At 40.0% G+C, this 21,454-nt stretch overlaps 1 protein-coding gene across 2 annotated transcripts in view; it reads right to left on the bottom strand.

Annotated features, from left to right (window-relative positions):
* The window catches only part of gfra1a (gdnf family receptor alpha 1a), a 112,596-nt gene that overhangs the window by 7,347 nt on the left and 83,795 nt on the right, over window positions 1–21,454 (bottom strand). For both annotated transcript variants that reach the window (XM_086258785.1, XM_086258786.1), the window contains 4 exons: window positions 20,980–21,152; window positions 17,561–17,670; window positions 16,739–16,873; window positions 6,618–6,799 (listed from right to left, as the gene is read on the bottom strand). In XM_086258785.1, the coding sequence (XP_086114911.1) occupies window positions 6,618–6,799; window positions 16,739–16,873; window positions 17,561–17,670; window positions 20,980–21,152 (600 nt within the window). The remainder of the gene's footprint in view (window positions 1–6,617; window positions 6,800–16,738; window positions 16,874–17,560; window positions 17,671–20,979; window positions 21,153–21,454) is intronic.

Raw genomic sequence — 21,454 nt, 5'->3', positions numbered from 1 at the left:
ACCCATGCTTCAGCGCTAAAGTGGGAAAAAAAAGGGTTGGGTGGAATGATGTCTATAAATCATGGTGTATTTGCAGGCCTCTGCACAACGACCCAAACAGCAGAACAAGCTGAGATTTTAAAGCATTGTCAAGGAAAAAATAACAACACAATGACTAAGCACAACTTGCTTAGTCATTGTGGGGTTGTGTTTCCTGATTAAGGCCCATCTGTGTTTACCGCCATTGTGCTAAACGTTTCCCCGTCTCATCACTGAAAGAGACGATAAAGTTTTACAGCTTGTTGCTGAAGTTTCGAATCCCGAGGGCACCGAGTGTTTCGCTGCAAAACGTTGGAAAAGCTTAATCATGTGAATGTGAACCTTACATCGCACATAGATGTAGGCTTCCATCTGCCACTTTATTGCTTTTATGATTGCAACATCTTCATGATGACTAACAAATTCAGCAATTTAGATGCAGATATTTGTAAGATTTGCATTGTTGCAACTGTGAATATTAGTCATTCGTGTCTTTATAAGATTTTCTGGTGATGTTAAAAGTGTAATGTAATAATAATTGTGATTTAAAACTGACAAACATAGCAATTGAAACACATTTATTGCCTTAGCTTCCTCTTGGACTTTTGAGCCATTTAGAGTTTTCGTCTTCTTTTACAAAGACATCAAGTCCGTTAACAAATATGTGCATGGGTGGAGGTCAGTGAATTCAAATACACATCGCTGTTCTTTGTTTTGTTTTTCTGATTTACTTCCCTGTTTGGAAAAGTCACATTAGCATGTAGAACATTTCCATATTTGTCCAGGGTACTTCCTGTCTGCTTTGGAGTCAACTATATTTATAACAACAAAAAAGAAAAAAAGAGAAATCAGGCTGACAAAGCCCTGCGGTTTTTAAATGTGTGCTGATCTGCACACATTTATGTGTATGTGTTTCTCTGAACATGTGTGTAAATTTTAGCCCTTTTGTGTGAGGAAAGAAGAAACGCGGCAATTCTAGTATCTTAATTTCCTGTAAAAACTAAAGAGGATGAAAGCGTCTTCACATTACCGCCAAAACAAAGACACACAGTGGGGAAATTAAACAGAGAGGAAAGTACCCTCTCCAGCACAAGAAACGAAGACAAGAAAAAGGAAGCTGGGTCTCTTCTAATTCAGCTGGCAGCTTGAGAAAAACACTGTTCAGCCACATGTTTGAACATTTTATAAAGGAGCCAAGTTCGATTTATAGACACTGATAATTTGAAAGGTCTCAGGCTGGTTATTCTCCAGCCCCTAAAAATATAGATCTCACTGGGAGGTGAGGAGCTTTCAGCTTTTAACACCTTCAACATTTTTTCTCTCCACTTTAATTTTTTTCGTCTTTCAAGCCGGGGTAAATGCACTTCAGATCTGCCAGATTCTCACTGGCTGAAACTGGAAAGGTTTTGAGTCAGTGTTTAATGGTGATTGTTCTGCATGTTTGTGCGTCTGTGTGTGTGTTTGTACAGGAGAGAGATCAGTGAGGAGAGTAGAGTGAGTTTTCTTGACAGGCCTGTCCCCCGAGTGTGTCATTTCAACAGCATCGTCCGCATTGATGCTTACATACACACACACATTTAAAAAAAAAAAAAAAAAAAAAAAAATCACACACATACATGCAACAGCACTCGAATATACCACACACACACACACACACACACACACACACGGACACAACAACTCTCTCATTAACTTGTATTTGACGTGGTATCAGAGCAGTGCCAACAGCACACACGCATCAGTACACTACCAAAGCTCATTATCAGTGCAGACTGGGTGTTTGTGTGAGTGCGCTTGCCTTTGTGTGGATTTGTGTGAACAGGCTTGAGTGTGTAATTGCATCTATCTAGAATATCTGTCTGTTAACTTAACTTGCAGGGCTTCATGGCTGCTTATACTGTCTGTGCCTACGTGCATACAGTACAACCTTCCTCACCCACATACATATTATATGTTGCAGCTATCACTTTCACATAGATTAAAAGCTATGCTATTCTCATACTGAGTAAGTAATGTGGAGAACGGCCCAGCATAGCCAGCTACATTGCTACTAAGACACTTTGAAGTGTTGGTGTGGCGCTCGGTAACATCACCTCAGAACCACATTACTGGTTGATTCTTCTCTACATCACTGAAAGCAGCCACTACTGATTTGTCCTGCAGCAACAAGTGTTGTTCAGTGTCAGGTTTAGCTCTTAGCAGACTTTTTCACCTTCTAACCTCTGATATACATACAGCAGACCTTTGTAGGACTTTGAGCACAATGGTATGTAAGCCAGGTTTGCAAAGTCATCCTTTGTCATTCTGGTACATCACTGTAATGCCAGCCCACATCAGATCACCAAGCAACTGGCCGATTTTATAAATGGCATGCTATTTGTGCATCTGCACGCCACTTTGCAACTTGCTCAACTTCCTTCATGCAGTCAGTCATAGTTTGTCTAAATGTGCGTCTGTAGTTTCATAAAAATCAAAAAGATTAAACATAGAAAATATACACAGAACTAAAAGTAAAACTAGCTAAAAGCAAAAAATGGTAAATTTTCATAATTATTACTTTTATTAATGAATTTTTAATGTCACAGTTGTTCTGCCTTCAGTCAGGTGCCCAGTTTTCCATGATTAATGCAGCTCTGGCTTCAGTGTTGTGCTAATTAATATTTTAAATATTTAAATAAAACATGTTTGGTAGGTTAATTAAATTCTAAATTGGCTGAAGATGTTAATAAGTAATGAATGTTTGTCAGTCTTGCTTTATCAGCCATGTGATAGACTGGCAACCTGTCCAGGACGTACCCTGCCCTGACTCTATAACGCTGAACAGTCACGGGTTCAGAGTCCCCCTTGACTCTGAACTCCATAACTGGTTGATTAAATGGATTAGTAACATAAATAATCGATTTTGTTTCTAAAATGAAATAGGTGATTTCAAATGACAAGGCTACATAGATCTTATGTTATCACTCTTTATTTTGGCCGGTTTGTCGTGGGTTTAAAACCCTCAGCTTTACTACTGTGGTGCACTCTTACTACACCCATCAAACAGGTTTCTAGAAAAAGCAGCAGTAAAAGCTGCAATAAACTCGGCACCAAACTGCAACCAAAGTGCTGACTTAAATCGCTAAAGACCCAGTCATTTCCCTCAGAAGATGGAGGATCTCAAAGGAGGCTTAAATTTATCAATCAATCAATCAATCTTTATTTATAAAGCACTTTTCATACAGAAAAAATGTAGCACAAAGTGCTTTACATAGTTAAAAGCAGCCCACCCCACCCTCCAACTCACTCCCCACACTCTCAATACACATATATCCCCCCACCCCCACCCACACACACACATACACACACGCGCACACTTAAAGAGTAAAAATTGGGCTGGGCTCGCATGAGCCAAGTGAAGAAACATTATAACAGAGAGCCGGTCACAGACCGCAGCCTCCGGGCTGGGCACACAGCAGGAGGGAGGCCAAGGAGCCCCCCAACCAGGCTGAGAGGACCCCAGAGACCCAGCAGCCACGGTCAATAACAGCCCCGGTGCAGAGAGCGCCCTCCGAGGAAACACTGGAGATATGACGCAATACGATATATACAGGGTAAAATGATAAAATAAATAAGAACAGGATACAATATAAATATAAATATAAATAGAGTAAGAAGATTAAAAAATGAATAAGAATAAAATCAATAAATATTAGGTAAATCCTAAATTAATAATAGAATAACAGGATAGAATAAATAAGCATAAAAAATAAATAAACGCTAAGTAAAAGCTAAATTAAAAAGGTGGGTCTTGAGCCTGTTCTTAAAAACATGTACGTTCTCTGCGGCCCTGAGCTCCTCCGGCAGGCTGTTCCACAGACGAGGACCATACCACTGAAAAGCTGCCTCTCCGTGAGTATGTGTCCTGACTTTAGGGACAATCAAAAGGCCAGTACCAGAGGACCTCAGGGTCCGCGAGGGTTCGTATGGTAAAAGCAGATCTGAGAGATAAGAAGGCCCAAGACCATTAAGACATTTAAAAACCAATAAAAGAACTTTAAAACCGATCCTGAAACACACGGGGAGCCAGTGCAGCGATTCTAAAACCGGTGTAATGTGGGCCCGCCCTCTGGTCTTCGTCAGCACACGAGCTGCCGAGTTTTGCAAGAGTTGTAAAGTTGAAATATTCTTCTTAGGAAGACCAGAGAGCAGGGCATTACAGTAATCAATGCGACTGGTAATAAAAGCATGCATCAGCATCTCCGTGTTGGCCCGAGAGAGAATAGGGCGGACTCTGGCTATATTTTTTAGATGATAAAATCCAATTTTGGTTACATGTTTAACATGTGGGATAAAACCAAGCTCAGAGTCAAAAATAACACCCAGGTTTTTCACTTGTAGCGAAGGACATAGTGAAAATGCCTCTAATTTAGACAAGAGTTTCTCTCTCTGAGCCTCAGGACCGACAATTAAAACTTCAGTTTTGTCCTGGTTAAGCTGTAAAAAGTTTTCTGCCATCCAAGATCTTATATCCAAGATACAGTTAAAAAGGGCATCCATTGGTCTGGTGTCATCAGGAGACACGGAGATGTACAGCTGCGTGTCATCAGCGTAACTGTGGAAGTTCACTCCATGCCTCCTGATGACACTGCCGAGAGGCAGCATATACAAATTAAAAAGTACAGGGCCTAGAACCGACCCTTGAGGCACACCACATGTCATTCTATGGATCTTAGAGGAGCATGTATCCATACTCACCATAAAAGTTCTGTCAGAGAGATATGAAGTGAACCAGTTGTGTACAGCACCAGAGAGGCCCACCATGTGTTTCAGTCTGTTTAAAAGAATAGCGTGGTCTACTGTATCAAAGGCTGCGCTTAGATCCAGTAGCACCAGGACTGAGAGCTTTTGGGAGTCCCAGTTACAGGTGGCCAGAAACACGTCTCCCAGTGAATCGTAATGTTGTGTGTGTCCACTGAATGTGGAAATAAACAGTCTAAAAAACAATGTCAATAATTGTCTAGCACTTGTTCAGTTTCTCTCAAACAGCAGAAAAGAAAAAAAATCAATTTATGAAAGGCTGGGTTCAAAGGCTGGGTTTTTAAAAACGAAGCTAATTTTGTTAAGTGGAGTTTATCCTCTTTAAAATTTGCTGACTGTGGATTTTTAGCGGTATTACAAAGACGAAACCAAAACTATTCAGAAACGGCCGAAACAGGCACATCATGTGCAAATATAAGATAAGGATAAAACATGGTGTTTACAGTTAAGATTTCTATTCACAAAAAGAAACGATTAAGGTGAAAGTGCCTGTAAACAATAACTTTAACAGTTGCATGCTGCTGCATTGGGTTGTGGTATCGTTATATGTGAAATGGCCCTCTGAGGCTCTGTCATCTCTCTGCTGGTAATCACAGTGTTATCCTCATTTCCTCCCTGACCCAGGAAGAGCCCGTCACCAGTGTTCAGGACTGATCCCTCCATTTAGTCAGCCAGATAACTGTTGTTCCTGTAGTGCAGAAGAAGCTGCTCCAAAGGACAGACTGACAGTTTCAGAGCCTTACAGGCCAAATTAGGGAATATGTGGATAAATGCATAGATACACACATGAGTGTGTCAGTTAATGAAGGGGCACGCCTAGAAATCTACATAGGGGGTAAACATGAATAATCCCACTAGAGAAAATATTCCTGTCCACTTAATACAATATAATCTCTGATTTGACCTAAGAGGAAAATCTCCCTCCATATCCCCATCGGCAACTTTTTAGTACCAACCTGGCAATATGACAATTAAAAGAATCGTAATGTTGAGTAAAGCTGCAGATGTTAGCTGGTATTCTCAGTCTATTTGGCAGTAAGGACAACACCCCACATTTATTTGTACTACAGTACTCATGGATCTAGGGGGGTGGTCTTCACACGACAATGAGGAGAATACTATGAACCAAAGTTATATAAGATTATTCTTTTTAGAATATTAATTAGAGAGAGAGAAATGACATTTACCAAAGAGTTGCAGATTATCAGGTCAGATAAAAAAGAAGGAAACTTTAATACCTTTTAGAAAAAAAAAATCCTTTTTTACAAAGTAAAACTATCTTGCACCTGTGCTACATTGACTAGAATCCAGCAAAAATAAATTTGGGGCATGCTGAAGGAGGGTTTCAATCTTGATATGTATAACCTCAAATGTGAGACTCACATGTATGGTGTCATATGGTGTCTAACTGAGAAATAACACCGGGAAAAAGGGAAAAAAAAGGTCTGAGAATCATTTTCTTACAGACTTCAGCAGTCATTTTTTTCCTTCTTATAGTGCTATTTAATTTTCTTTGTGATAGCCTCTATAAAATCCCCCTGAAAACTCCTTGCCGGCTCGCTTTGTGGTAGTTTGCAATTTTTGAGGGGCAGCATTGGAGGCAAAAGATGATGACAGGTTGACCTGCAGGATGACAGCCTTCCCTGCCATCTTCAAAGCCACTGGATAAACCCAGACTAAAAAAAAAATAGTACCGCTCCTGCAGTGTTGATCTTTGAAAACTAGACACAATAAAAAATGTTGGAGATTGGCTGGATATGTGGGACATCTGGTCAAGCTAACCTGCGTGTGTGACCCACCTGTAGGCTGCCGCAGAAGTGATAGATTGCAGGGTCTGTGTTAATGTGGTTGTCAATGGTGTTGGGGTTGCGTTCACGGTTTCTTTGGTAGGGGGTGGTGATGGAGGTGGTGGTCTGGACGGGGGACATGGGCTGCCACACCCCGACATCAGTTCCATTCCCGAAGGCCTGGATGGCATTACCTACAAAGGGAAGAAAAGAAATGATTATAGGTTTCCTGTCCAGAAAACCAAATCCAGGTAAGTTAAGTTATTTCATGGCTCAAATGCACGATAATCCCCGTGTTAAAAGTAAAACTGTATTTTGCCCAAACCACAATTATAGGAGAGTTAGTGGGTACTTAAGTTTTGTTATCACTTCCCTCCATTATAAATTCACCACACCGTCAAAAACCTGAGTGCTGATGTGGCTATTTACCATTAGAGTCCATTAGCAACCCTATTAATAGCCTTCTATGGCTTTGATGTAAAACACACACACATGCATATACACACACATCAGAGGGAAGCTGAGCCTTACAGAGCTGCTGTTTGAACGTAATGATATTCTTCCCTCCAACAGTGAATTATGACCCTGAAAACTGTGGTAAAGGAAGGAAGAGCTGATCTGCATAACTGCTCTTTAACCCCACTCAAATATTCATACTTACATGTGCAAAGACACGTGATTATGTCGGTATGATGAACAGCATGCAGTATTTTCATATTGCATGTTCAGGTTTGTTGGTTTCCGCAATTTTCTTTGACAAATCCAACGTCAAAAATTAAAAACGCAGTTGTGAGACAAATTTATATAAATATTAGTGTAAATTATTACTATAATCTGTGTTTAAAATTGATTGCCTACATAGAGCATCAATGCAGAAACGCAGTGTTGCTTTTAGAGGGGAGCTAAAATAAAGTGCTGCAATTAAGTTTAAAATAAAATGTGTTTTATTAGCAGAATAACCTATCAGTCTTTTCTAGCTCTTATTGAGATATATCTGTCTTAACCTTCCTGCCTTCTTGGGACCTTTTTGTGCCACTGCTATGTGTTAAATGGCTGCCATTTCCACTGTGTTCAGTGGAATATCACCAAACTTGCCACAGGATAGTTTTTACCTGTCAATGTTAATATTCCAGTGTGAATTCCTTAAATCAGCCTAAAATGGCTGAGCAGCAGAAATCCCCACACCCATCACCCTGGGGACCATTTTCTGCCCATTGACTTCCATTATAAACGCTATTTTTCAACCCCAAATTATCATCATATGATTTTATTTTTTCTTCTTTTCTTGGATGTCAATGAAGACTCAGGGCCTTGAAGTTTTAATTTTTAAATTGCAAAAAAAATGCAAAAAAATAATGGCAGGTCAAAATGTATGTTGGTGCCAATCTTTGGTCCATCTAAAGGCCTACTTATAATGACAATCACATATTACTTCAACTGGTTTTTTGTGGAAATATTTAGTTTCGTTTTTTGGTTTTTGGGGCTTATAACACAGGGCGCTCATGTAATAACACTGGGATTTGAAGGGTTAAAACAACGAAAATATAATTAAAACTTTACATGAATATTTCAGGGAGAAGTAGTTTTACAAGGTTGGCTAATTTAAAGTGGAATAAAATATGGATATATGGTCTTTTTATGGCGTGGCTGAGAATGGTCCCTAGGGTGATGGGTGTGAGTTTTTTAAAGGATGGCAGGAGGGTTAAAAAAGATCCATCATAATTCATTAATGATAAAAGATCTATATTTGAGAGTAAAAGCAGATTCATGGTTGCAGATTCATGTACCTTAAGGTATAACATGTCATTAACCTGCACCTGCAATAACTTGCAATGCATTAAATACATTAAAAAGATCAGTCAACGTTTGACATTAAAAACTTTGCATAAAGTCCTTAAATACACCCAGCTGGACTTGATAAGTTCATTTGTGAAATGATGTAATGTAACACACAGTAATGTTGTTACTTTGAACATAAAAATGATAAAAAATTAGTATAATGACATTTAGTTGCTGAGCTACAGATGGTGTAGCAGGGGTTTGAGGAGAAATAAGCATACATACATAAAGACAGATATTTTTTGTATTATAGTAAGAAAGCTCATACTGACTAATACATATATGCCTGGTGATTTGCCTTGTATCTGAATATGATGCTGACACCAGTCTATGTTGTTGCTTCTGGAGAAAATGAGGCTTTATTTTCTCCAGTAGTTCAGGAAACATTCACTCCATTAAAGAGAATATGGACACACATCCATAACCAGTTTAAAGGAGGATCTAAAAACCAAGTGAACCTGTTTCAGCCTGCAGACCTGTAAATTTGCTGATTCAATTCCAGGCCTTTGTAGAGTGGCATCCTTTAGACCGGTTGTTTCTTTGCAGGACCAAAGGAGTACCAGCAGCCGTGTTAGCAAAATTAATTTGTGAAAACTGAAGAATGGCTGATATCAGATCTGAGAGAAACAATCCTCGTAGTCTTTTCTGAACACAGCAAGACAGCGTCCCCTAATTCCTGCTGACCCAAATCTACTCGTTTTCTTGTGCAAGAGGAATGATGGGATCCTCGGTGTGTGCCTGGCATCTCAGAAGGTGATAATGTTCTCAAAATGTTTACCTCTGGCTACATGCATTAGAAAAGTCTGGATTTTAAGGATATTTTATGGAATTTTATGCAATCAGATTTTGTTCTGATCTGTTTGAATAGTCCATGTAAAGAAAATGGTGAAAGATAAATGACTTAGATTTAAACAGAGTTTCTTTGAAGCCACTGAACAAATCACGATCTTCCGCTCCTCTGGTCTTTCCTTTCCTTCCTCCTGAGAAACTGATTTCCAGTTGAACTCCCCATGACCTAGAAAGAACCTTTGAGTTAGTTCCAGTCTGCAGATTTAATAAATGTGACTAGTAATCTCGAACTAAGCAAACCCAGAGGCTTCTTCACTTGATGTGCCTTGCCAAAGTGAGCTCTGGTAAGAGAAAGATCTCTGACACAGACAAACAGCATAATGTTTTCATTAATGTAGATTCTATAGAACTTTATTGTGAAGGTCGTTGTTGTGATTTGGCACAACTTAAACAAAACTACTTTTTTGTTTAGTTTAGTTTTATCAGTGTAGAAATCACATATAATGGCAGAAAAAAAAAAGGCTATGATTGTGTTTTATTTATTATTAGCTATAACAATAGACACGCCTTTTCTGTGTGTACCTTTCATTTTGACAGTGACAATGCAAAATATTATTCCCTCAACATATTTGTTTAACATTTCACAAGAGATGCGGTAGCTGAAGAAATTGGCTGGCATTAATTTTTGGAGATGCAATATTCAGCACAAAACAAGTAATTTTTGTCAATATCCTGCAGCCCTGATGCGTGCGGCTCTGCTCAAGCAAGTGAATATTTAATTTTTCGCCGATGTGTGTGTATGTGATTGCGTAGCTGGTAGCTTTGTGTCGAGACAGCAGAAGGCTGATGGGGATATTGGAGGTGTTGATGGGCTCTTTTTTGTCTCTTCTGTCTGTCTCCTCACCTAAGGCCTAATTACAAAACACACTCGCAGCACAGTGAGCGTGCGTGAAAAACAGGTTACATGTCAAATTAAGGCACAGGACATCAGACCTGCATGTGTGCTCACTCCACTCCTTATTTTTAGATATACAATGTTTTGGAACCTGTGTTTTTTCCTGGCTCCTCTCTGACATTTCCACTCATTTGAAGTGTTTTTGGCAAGGTGACGTCTTTGACTAATTATTCAGCATGCTATTGTAGAAAGAAATAAAAACTTTGTTCAGAGATTAAAAAAAGGATTATTGATATTTCCTTAGTTTCTGTTGGAAGAGCTCACATACAAATATCTGTAAATATATCTACAGTTACAACAGTGGATGCGCATATTAAACATGACCACAGTTTTAAATATTGAGGTCAGTATGTGTATAAGCCAAATACTAAGGATTCGAGTTTTTTTTTTTCCATTTTAAAATCACACTAAGAGCAGAATTTCATACTATAGTCATTTTAAACATTAGTGCAAAAGTAGCACTAAAACAGTTTCTTTCAGTCAGAAGATCAAGTGAGTGGCTGCACAAGGAAAAGGAACCAATGATGATTTTGATGTGTGCATCATGCAAAGTCACTCTCGTGAGTTGGCAATGAGGATAATAGTTCCCATTCTCAAAATTAGACAACAACCAAAACTGAAAAACAAAATACAAGCTAATCTTCTCTAAAACATTATAAATGCAAATACAGCTAGGTGTTATGCAAATTATTTTTGCAAAATACCACATTTTAAGCATCAGAGCTGTTTGCTTACCAGCATTTGCAAAATAGCAGTTAATCAATATTTGATCTTCTTATCTTGAATGAAAAACGAAACCTTTTTGTACTTATGTGAAATAGCATGTGTAGCTTTCATTGTGAGTGAAAATGTCATCAGCACACTAACCAACACGAGCATATTATTCACTAAGGTGACACTGGGCAAGTTCACACTCGTACCTCTGACATTCACACACTACCACACAATTTCTATGGTTTCACTTCACTTCCTACAGATTAAACTTCAAGAAGAGAAAGTATTATGTTAAGGGCAAAGCATCAATCCTTGAGCATATTTGCATAATAAACCTAAAGACACTGAGCCTTTGGCTTTCCTCAACACATTTGATACAGAGCTAATGGAAGTCCTGCTACTATTTACTCAGGATACATAAAAATGACTCTGTGGCATACCAAACAAAATATATTCAGTACATTAGTTTTCAGATACTGTTGACTGTATGAGATTTATGCGGCCAGTTTGATGTCACCCGCTGGTTTTGGACTCCACATTCTAAAGTTTCAGCATCAGCCTTTAATATGCACCCATGCTGTTTTTCTGAAAAGAAAAATGGCCGCAGTGAGAACGTAGAGCGTTAAATTATCAGCTAAAGCTAGAAAGCAGGGTTGTTAAGCATGTCTGCCAATTAGTGCAAAGTAACAAACTAAACAGGTTAATCAAAAAGAAATTCACAGACTTTTTGAGTGGGCTACACCAGCGGTCTCCAACCTTTTTTGTGCCACGGACCGGTTTATGCCCGACAATATTTTCATGGACCGGCCTTTAAGGTGTCGCGGATGAATACAACAAAATAAAACTAGTACCGTTACCGAAAAAATAAGATTTATTCATAACACACGTGAAAAGACCCAGGAAAACCAAGTTAATGATAAAAACGATAACAAAATAACGCTGAAAACCGATAAAAACTATACATTTCACACCTGAGCCTCAACTCTCACGGCCCGGTACCAAACGACTCACGGACCGGGACCGGTCCGAGGCCCGGGGGTTGGGGACCGCTGGGCTACACCACACAGAAAACCATATTATACCTGATATAACTTCATTAATAAAAAACGACTAAAACCACAAACACAAGACGTCCAGTTCAGTGACTCAAACAGGCAGAACTGATGACTAGTAAACAGCAAACAGCCACGTGCATAACTCCAGTATCCAAATGAATGAGTCAAATTAAACCGGAAGCCTTTTTATATACACTAAGTAGCAAATCTCTTTCAAATAAACCTTTCTAAAACACTAGGACAAACAATGATTTAACCTTCATCAATGCAAACGGCAATGTGCACTAGAACAAACATGATATCATCTTCCCACTGCAGCAGATATTGGTGTTAGTAGTATGAGTTTGCCTCATGCAGATGTCTACATTACCACTTTATCTCACTTTACATGTACATGGATTGTTGTAATACTAGAATTATGTTGGACGGCGTGACCTTTGCATATGCAGGAAACAGGGAGGAATTACACTAAAAAAGCTTTGAATATATTAAAGTTACAGTGTCTCCTTGAGAATATTAAAGCAGCGGATCCGAACCTGGGGGTGGGTCACACAATAACCGAGAAGCTGTATAAAAAAATTACAGGATAGGAATGCAGAAGGAGGTGTGTGCTATAATCAACCTCAATACTCTGAAAGCTCACACAACAAAACATACACATTTAAGGAAGTCAGAAGCTTAGAAAGATACAAACCAATGTAATGCTCAAAAAATCCTCTTTTCTGTCTTTTTGTCTAGTCTTTGTCCTTCCTCAAGTTACTTTCTAGCCATGACCCTGTAGCTGGTGTGTGTCAAGATCGTCAGAGTTGTCAGTTCCACTTACTGCTGAGCAAGCCTAATGAGAGCAGAAGGAGGGAGGGCATGAAAGGATGGAGATGGAGACAAAGAGTTGGGATGAGCAGACAGAAGTGGGATGAAGCATGAGCTGGAGAACAAGGGAAAAAGAAAGGGTTGTAATGGGAAAAATAAGGGAGCAGTGAAGAAAAAGGGAGAACTGAGACTATAATGAAGAGTCAGAGGAGGCGTATTCCTTCTCACTTTGAACTATGTTCAACTTCCCCAGTGAATAAAAGCAAATAGTAGATATAGAGGGTGTGTTTTAACCCACGTTAACCCCCTTTGATCTTGGAAATCTCACAATGACACTTGAACACACAAAATCATGCCAGCACGCAGAAGCAAAGACTTACAATACGTTTCATGTCTCCCACGTGCACTAACTGGGTGCAGACTCACACACACGCACGCCGACTGCAGCGGCCCTTATTATCTAGAGCAGAGGAACCTTGTTAACCCTGACTGGTAAAAAGACAACGGAGTAGAGAAAACAAGAAGAGGGAGGGGAAAAAGATAATAGAAGAGGAGAAGACAAATGAGAGCGTGAAAGAGCGAAGAGTTGGTGAAAACGAGGCTGCCTCTTGTTGGTGTTTTCTCATCTGCTAACTGCCATTCTGACAGAGGAAAATCAAACCACCCACTCTGCTCATGTAGAGCCGAACAACCGGCACCAACTCATTCCCCTCATTGTGACTACAGCTCATTGTCTTCAATGCACACCACTTTCTACAGCACACACCCACGCATGAACACCCTGCCCAATTGACTGCTTGCCACACGGGTCTCGTGGTTGATTGCTTCATCAATCGAATACTGAATTTTTAATTAAGGTGACTGTACATCTTGACAGCTGCAAATAGATAGTGGTCAATCTGTGCTATGTTGCACAAAACTAATTCATCATTCAGACCAACTTTCACCCAGTGACAGGTTAAAGCTGCTTGTACCACAGCAACGTGAACAAGATTTCAAAGAAGCTGCAAGTAGTGTTAACTCATTCAAATTGCCACTCGAGGCTTTTTCAGGAAAAAACAAAAAACACTGTACATTACACTGTACATCAGGATCAAGCTGGTGAATACAGAGGGACCTTCAGCAGCTGATAAGACAGATATTCTCACTGGGAGTTGGCAGAGATTAGAAAAAGAACTGAAGGACAGTTAAATATTGAATTAATATCTACCCTGTGACCAGAAACACAGCTAATGGCAGCGTATGAGATGTGATTATAAAGTTACGCAATTCCGCCCAGGAAACATAACTTTCAAATCCTCCTGGTGCACTGCTGGACCACGTCAACAATGGCTGCTATTTGTAAATGCCACTGACATAGTCCTGAAAAATGTACTTGTATGGGAATTTTAATGAACCTCCACTTCTCTTTCAAAGGAACCCCACTTTTATACCGAGGCTCATTCACCAGTGATGATGAGAGCTGGGTTACCATCTACAACACAGTGGGAGTAAGTACCATGTTTAGCATTTATAGAGTTCAACATTCTTATCGTAAAGCTGACATGACAGCCGTCTGATGGACTGGCTACTTGTCAGGATGTACTCAGCCTCTTGCCCTGTTAGAGTTGGGATAGGTTCTTAACCTACTCTGAACTATATAAGCAATGCAGAGGCCGCATTACTGAAACAACAACCAAGTTTTATTTTGATATGTTTAATTTTTTTTTTCAATCACATAAATAACAATTTGCAATTTTAACTGATTTTTGCTTGCCGACATAATTTAAACCAAAATGCCAATTAAAAGTGTCTTAAAGTAAAATTCCAGAGCGCAAGAAAAGCTGGAATCTTTAATAGGAGATTTGTTTTTATCAACACTTAACCCATGTCATACCAGCTACCACACATCAGAAGCTACATTAAACATACTTTATAACTAAAGCAGGAGATGGCAGCGACACTGTCTCATCAAAATCTTTGCTGATTAAATGAAAACATTTTCCAATTTTAAGTTCACCTGATTGTTTTCACCTGTTTTCTGCTCCCTCCTGGTTCTTGTTGAGTTATTAGTCCACTGTGTGTCTGTTCCTGCATTCCTCTTTCCTGAGTCAGCTGTTATGCTTCCCCTTATGATGCTGCCCTGCCTTGCTCTCCCTCTCTCTTGAAATACGGTGACACCATGAGGATAAACATTTGTTTAAGACTCTGCATTTTGAAGCCTCTGCATGCCATGTCAGTTTTTTGGAATAGCATTTGAACGAGAGGGTTGCATGCCAAGTTCCCAAGTAAAGCTATTATTGTTAGTTGCATTATACCTATGACGGCACACTCAAGCACACATATCTGGCAATTAGTGCAAAATAGCAAACCAATGAAATATTACAATTTCACTCACAAAAACTGAAGCATAAAAGTGACAACAGCATCTAAAACGCTCTAAAAGGAACCACAGAATGGTCAAGTGGTTCGGGCTCAGGAAAGAGGAAGCCTAGCAGAGAGCTGCCACCTACACCTGCCTGGATCAAGACACCTGTAATCCAAAACCAACCACTTTCACAACTCAAGTGTCTAGAGGGATTTTAAAAACATCTACACACCATTAGGCCAAACCCATATTTTAGAACCAGCTGTAAATGTGCTTTTTAATATTGCTAAGATGGGTATTTAACCTCCTAAGACCCAAACTCTTCCACGACATGCATTTTTTAATTTCTCTTTGATATTTGGGCATATTGGGACCCGATGAAAGTAAAAACAAAGAATTACCAGGTTTTTCTTTTTAACCTGATTTTTGTTTCTAAGATAAATGAGAGCCACAATGAGGATATTCGTTTAAAATTTCGATAGATCAGTGGCAGTATGTCCTCATAAGTGGATATCAGGCCCTTGTAGAGCAAAAGTGAGTATTTTGGGCTAAATAACCCAAAATGTGATGTCCATATATGTGGACGCCAGGTCCTAGGAGGTTAAACATGGGAATGTGTGGAAATGTACTCACTTTTAGAGCCAACCTCAAGTGGCTGCTACAGAAACTGCAGTCTACAGTTCCACACTGCCTTCATTTTCCAGCTGCTCGGTGAGCACATATGCTCATCCAGCATGGGTGTCCTTGAGGGAGATTGTCTTCCAGCTGTGACCCTGTCTCCTGACCTCCGTAGAGGAATCAATTAGGAATCACATTACACTTAAACTGTGTTGGGGAGGAAAGAAGCAGCTGACTGCCACTGAGTGTAGTATCAAAACAGAAGGAGCAGAACCAGTTTAGATTACAAGGAAACTCAAAGTGAGGCTGGCTTACATGTGCACAGACCCATATTAATCTGGTTAGAAACAGGTGTGTTTACACTGAATGTATGTGGAAGAGAGAGAGAGAGAGAGAGCGCGAGAGAGTTTTCCCGTCTCCATGAGTTTGAAGACATTTTTAAGACTCCAAAAGTGGTTTTAGTGTCAAGGTTACAATTAGGCTATGGTTCCATTTATGCTAAGGGTTAGTGTTAGGCATTCATTTTCGATGCTTAGGGTTAGGGTCAGCAGCTAGGGAAATCATTTTGTCAATTAAATGTCCCCACTAAGATATGAAAACACGACTGTGTGTGCGTGTGTGTGCGTATGTGTGACTTCAAGTAGGTTTGTTAATTAAAGTCATTGCGTAAGAGGGTTTAGATGGAAAAGCCTCTTTCTGTCAAAGATCTGGAGCAGGAGTTCTGCTACACATTGAGACACTCTGGTGCAATATGACTGGCTTTTTTTCTGTTATGCTGCTGGATAACAATGCAAGCATGGCAATGGGATATATTTGGTAAGAAGGAGATACTGGAAAGAAAGGAAGGGATAAAAGTGCACAACAAGAATATGACCAGCAGAGCAGAGTAGGTGAAAACAGACAGACACAGAACTCAGAAGAGCTGCTAAAACTAATCCACAGTCAAAAAAGAAAATTGAACAGATACCAGCTGGTCAAAGTAGAGCAGCACAAGAGGAAAACTTACGTAGGCAGGTGTTCTCTGTGAAGAACTCAGTGAATTTGTCACACTCATCCTTATTGTTGCCGCTGTTGCTGCAGTCGCAGAAGGGAGAGACACTGATTTTGGGTGAGCGCAGGTAGTTGGGAGTCATGACAGTACCTGGAGAAAGATGATAGAATGATTCACTGATTATTTTCAGTAACAAATGTGGTCCATAAACAAGGCTTTATTGTAAACTGTTCAACCCTGAATGAGCTGCTAACTACCAATTAAAAAAATAAAATAAAATAAAAATTTAAAGCCTTCAAAATATCAGGTATCATCATCGTGCTGTGTTGATGATAAATGTTTAGCAGTGATGATTTTTATTTTCTACAAGAGAAACGCAGTCTGGTGGAGTTTCTCCAGGAAGCAGAATGCAGAGAAGGTGGAGTGAAGAATAGGCTCTCTCTCTGCGAGGGAAAGTAAATAGCTTCAGTCAGTGATTTCTCACTCCCCCAATGGATTGTTCCCTTGTGCTGGCTGCAGTCCAGAACAGGCCATTTTGTTTTGCAGTAGGCAGAATGAATTGGCGCTGTGTGGACAGTGTGTGTATGCGTGGTCAGGTTTGGCGACTTGAGAGGACCAAATCTCGAGTGTTGCAGTAACTGTTGTCGGGAAGAAATCAAGAGTGGGATTGGTCCACGTTGTGAGTGAGATAGCTACAAAAAATTACAGCTTGGTTCTTCATGTCAAAGCTGTGTTGCATTTTTAACAATGTCTTAAGCAAATTCTCATATTTCAAGATCTTAGAAACTGCAGTTAATCCCGAGTCAAACCTGACCGGTCACAATCGAGCGAACTCACCAATCAGACCCGAGTAGGCAAGGAGGCAGTCTGCATAGTTCTCCTTCAGGCAGCCTGACAGCGAGCGGGGCTCCGGCTGGCAGTTGACAAAGAAGTCAGCGAGTCGTGACCTAAAACACACACAGATCAAAAACTATTTTGTGATTATAGCTCCAGCAGATAAGTTCAGACGGCCAATGCGACTGTAAATGAGCAGCAAAAGGCCCGGTTGAAATTAGTGTCCACTGGAAGTCATTTGTCTCAATTCAATTAGCCTTCTTAATGGCTGACTTCAGTGCAGTAAGATGACCCTTTATGCTGCGGCTGGTTTGTATCCTGGAATGAATGAAGCTACGGACTATTCTCCGCCCAGTCTGTTCTGTTTCATTTACCTCCTTCAAAAATGTTTGTTTACACTTTTGCACCAGGTGCAGTGGTTTGTGAAATTGAAATGGTGTTTGTAGTCCCAAGGAATTCACAATTTGAAGTGAAATTACGTGTGATATAGTGGCTCTTTGACACAAAGCTAACACCTTCAGACTCAAACATCTTTAACCATCTTGGTGTGTTGGTGCAGTTTCGGCTATAAATCCTCTCACTACTGTTAAAACGTCAAACTAAGCTGAGACATTTCCCAACACGGTCAGAACAGGTCAGAAAATCAAAAGTTACTTGCACAAAACAGCAGATGTTACTGGATAGATTTTCACATTTTTTGTACATTTTTTTAAAGTAAGTATGACACATTTTTTCCAAATGCTTTTTTTTTGGTAAAATACTGTTAAATGGTTTTAAATGTCAGTAAAAAGCTTCGCATAGCTTGTGTTCCTGCACTGTTGCTGAGTAAAAGCAACAACAATAGCCAAAACTGCACATAAAATTCAAAGGTGGTATGCTGAATGTGCAATAATTGGTCTCCACCAACTACTCTTGCTTAATTTGTGTGCGTGTTTGTTAGGACTTGTTTAATACCTGTAGTGACTTCGAAGGAATTTAAAAACTGGACACCAAAGATCGTCTTTAGTTCAATATTTGATCAAATGTGAAATATATTCAGTGGTGTTCTGTTTGATTTACTAGGAACAAAAAAGTCATTGAAGAATATTACAATGCCCAAGTAAAGTTGATCTTTGCAATATAAGTGAGTTTGACCAAGTTCATGCCAAACATGAGATGTTAGGTTTTCAAGGACTTGATGGACAGCCTGGGTTGTATTCATCAAATTCAAAATGAGCATGTTTAGTATTTCTCATTTTCAGCATTTAAGATGCTCTTTATACTAGTTTCACGCATCCAGATACAGTTCAAATGATTTGCAAAGCAGTGTATCCTTTTTCCTCCCTCTCTCTCTTTTGTTCCTGTTAGTTTTTTTGGGCAGCACGGTGGCACGGTGGTTAGCACTGTTGCTGCACAGCAAGAAGGTTCTGAGTTCAATTCCACCATCAGACCGGGGTCTTTCTGTGTGGAGTTTGCATGTTCTCCCCGTGTTTGCGTGGGTTCTCTCCGGGTACTCCGGCTTCCTCCCACCGTCCAAAGACATGCAGCTTGTGGGGATAGGTTAATTGATTAATCCAAATTGTCACTAGGTGTGAATGTGCGAGTGAATGTGAGTGTGAATGGTTGTTTGTCCCTGTGTGTTGGCCCTGCGACAGACTGGCGACCTGTCCAGGGTGTACCCCGCCTTTCGCCCTATGACAGCTGGGATAGGCTCCAGCGCCCCCCGCGACCCTGAAAAGGATAAGCGGAAGCGAATGGATGGATGGATGGATGGATGGATAGTTTTTTTGGACATGGGGTTGTATCTGCACTTGCAGTGTGATCCGTCTTATCACACCAATCTGGTGCAGAGCTGAGCAGTGCCTGGCGAGAGCTGTCAACAGCAGCCAGCATACTACACCTGACATATGGTGAGGGAACTTGTGGAAATGCATGGCTTTAATCTGTCTGTGCTAACTGACAAATGGACCGGGAGGAAGCCGTGCTGCAGTGAGACCTGTTGTTCAAGCCCTGAGCATATGTGTGATGGATTGAGTGTATGGAGGGTTGAAGCTGCCAAAATCAAAAATGAAGAAAAAAAGATAAATGACTGAATATGTAAATATGTTACAACAACATAAAAATAAATGCAGCCATTCATTGTGTTTCGTTTTTGATTTACGTTTATCAATATTAATAAAATGACAAGTCAAAGAATTTGAAAAAAAAAGTATTTATATATGCATCCTTTTCCTCTGCATCCACCATACTAATGTCCTAAAACCCTCCAAATTCAGTATCTTTCTATATTTCTGTAATCACTTTAAAAAATTACCTTATACAAAAATAAATGCAGAAAATTTACATTGAATTCTTAGTATAATAAACTAAATTCTGGCATCTTCGGTCCTTCATAGGAGAGTTCCATTGGGAGAAAGATGGACAGAAGAAGAGAAACTTGCAGTATAAATTTACTACTGCTGCCTGCTGTTAAGCAGAGACAGAGGGTGAGGCGAGAGGGAGGGAGACCTGAGGCCACAGTCCAAATGGAGCTCATTTATGATGCCTAATGCCTCCATTTAATCCCAGAGACCCACAAGACTGCTGGCTCAAGCCTCCGGAGACTGCATAACCACATATACACACACACTAGTGAGGGCAGTGTCAGATGTCCATCACTGAATTACTCTTTTCTGACTCTTAATGCAGGAACCCTACAGTGTACGTGGGTGTGAGTCTGAGACTTGAAGCATAAAGGCAGACAATTTATTACTGCTGGTGCTACACTGACTACTACACAATGTAAAGAGGTGTCTATGGGGCATGTTAATGCACAAATGTGTTTCACAAAGTGGGGACTTGCCTCAGATTTGCAGACAGAAAGCTTGTCTGCACACTGTAAAGAATTCGATTTTAGGCTCTGTGAGTTAAGATTAGAGTAAAGCCGAGGTCAAAGCATATTTGCCGCAAGCCACTTTCGGTGAAATTTCCCTCTAAGTGAGGACATACAGTTTTTTTATTTAGTTATACTGTTGGAGGTTTTGTTCCATTTCTCTATATAAGGAACGACAGTATGTCAGTGCACTGTGTACAGGCAGCTGCCTTGTTCATCAAAGAGCCAAAACACAAAATGATACTGATCTTTTTTCCAAGCTTGCACATATATAGTGCGTCCTCACCAAACAGAAGGGTAACCCTTAAAAGAGCCATGGTTAGCCTATGGTTTTGACTGATAGGCACAGGATGCTACCACATGATGAAAACTAGTTACACAGTTGATCACAAATCGCTTTTCCTGCATATCCTACATCGTCGATTTGCATCTAATGCCAGCTTAAAAAACACAGTTAATATCCAGAGCACACAGCATTTATCTCAGAAATAAACCATGGCATCACATGGCATCCAAGTTACAGTATATCTGGTACTTATTGACCATATTGACATAAAAAGGGGTTCCTCACTTGCAGATGTAGTTGGTCTTGCAGGATGCCTGCAGCTCCAGACAGTTGGGTTTCTGTTTCTCTTCGTACGAGCAGACAGGAACGATGGTTTGACGTCTCCTTTCAGAGCATGCGGTTTGGTCGCTGAGCGGGCATGAGCAGAATAGCATGCCGTAACTGTGCTTGGGAGGAACCTGTGTGGCAAAAGAAACCACGACATTAAGGATAGAAATTAATTCCTTTATTAAGACCCGCATTATTGCTCATATTTTAGCATTATTCTGGGCTACATGTTGTACCGTCTGTGCCTTTAGACACATTTTCTGGATTTCTTTCTTGATGTGGTCTGAAGTAGCTGTTTTCTATTCGTTTTGATGGATTGTTGTTGTTGTTTTTTTTAACTGCTCCTAACTTTATTCAGTATTTATTGGTACAAACTCACCTTGCTGCAGCTCATTTGCAGCAAGATGGTTTAACATCGCTTCAATAAAGCATC

This window comes from Aulonocara sp. 'chitande type north' Nkhata Bay, linkage group LG13 (assembly GCF_057382095.1).
Source record: "Aulonocara sp. 'chitande type north' Nkhata Bay isolate Kocher_YH1m ecotype deep benthic linkage group LG13, A_spYH_male_GT1.1, whole genome shotgun sequence".
Classification (NCBI taxonomy): Eukaryota; Metazoa; Chordata; class Actinopteri; order Cichliformes; family Cichlidae; genus Aulonocara; species Aulonocara sp. 'chitande type north' Nkhata Bay.
The sequence above is the reverse complement of the archived record's forward strand: the minus strand, read 5'-3'. Positions and strand labels throughout refer to the sequence as shown.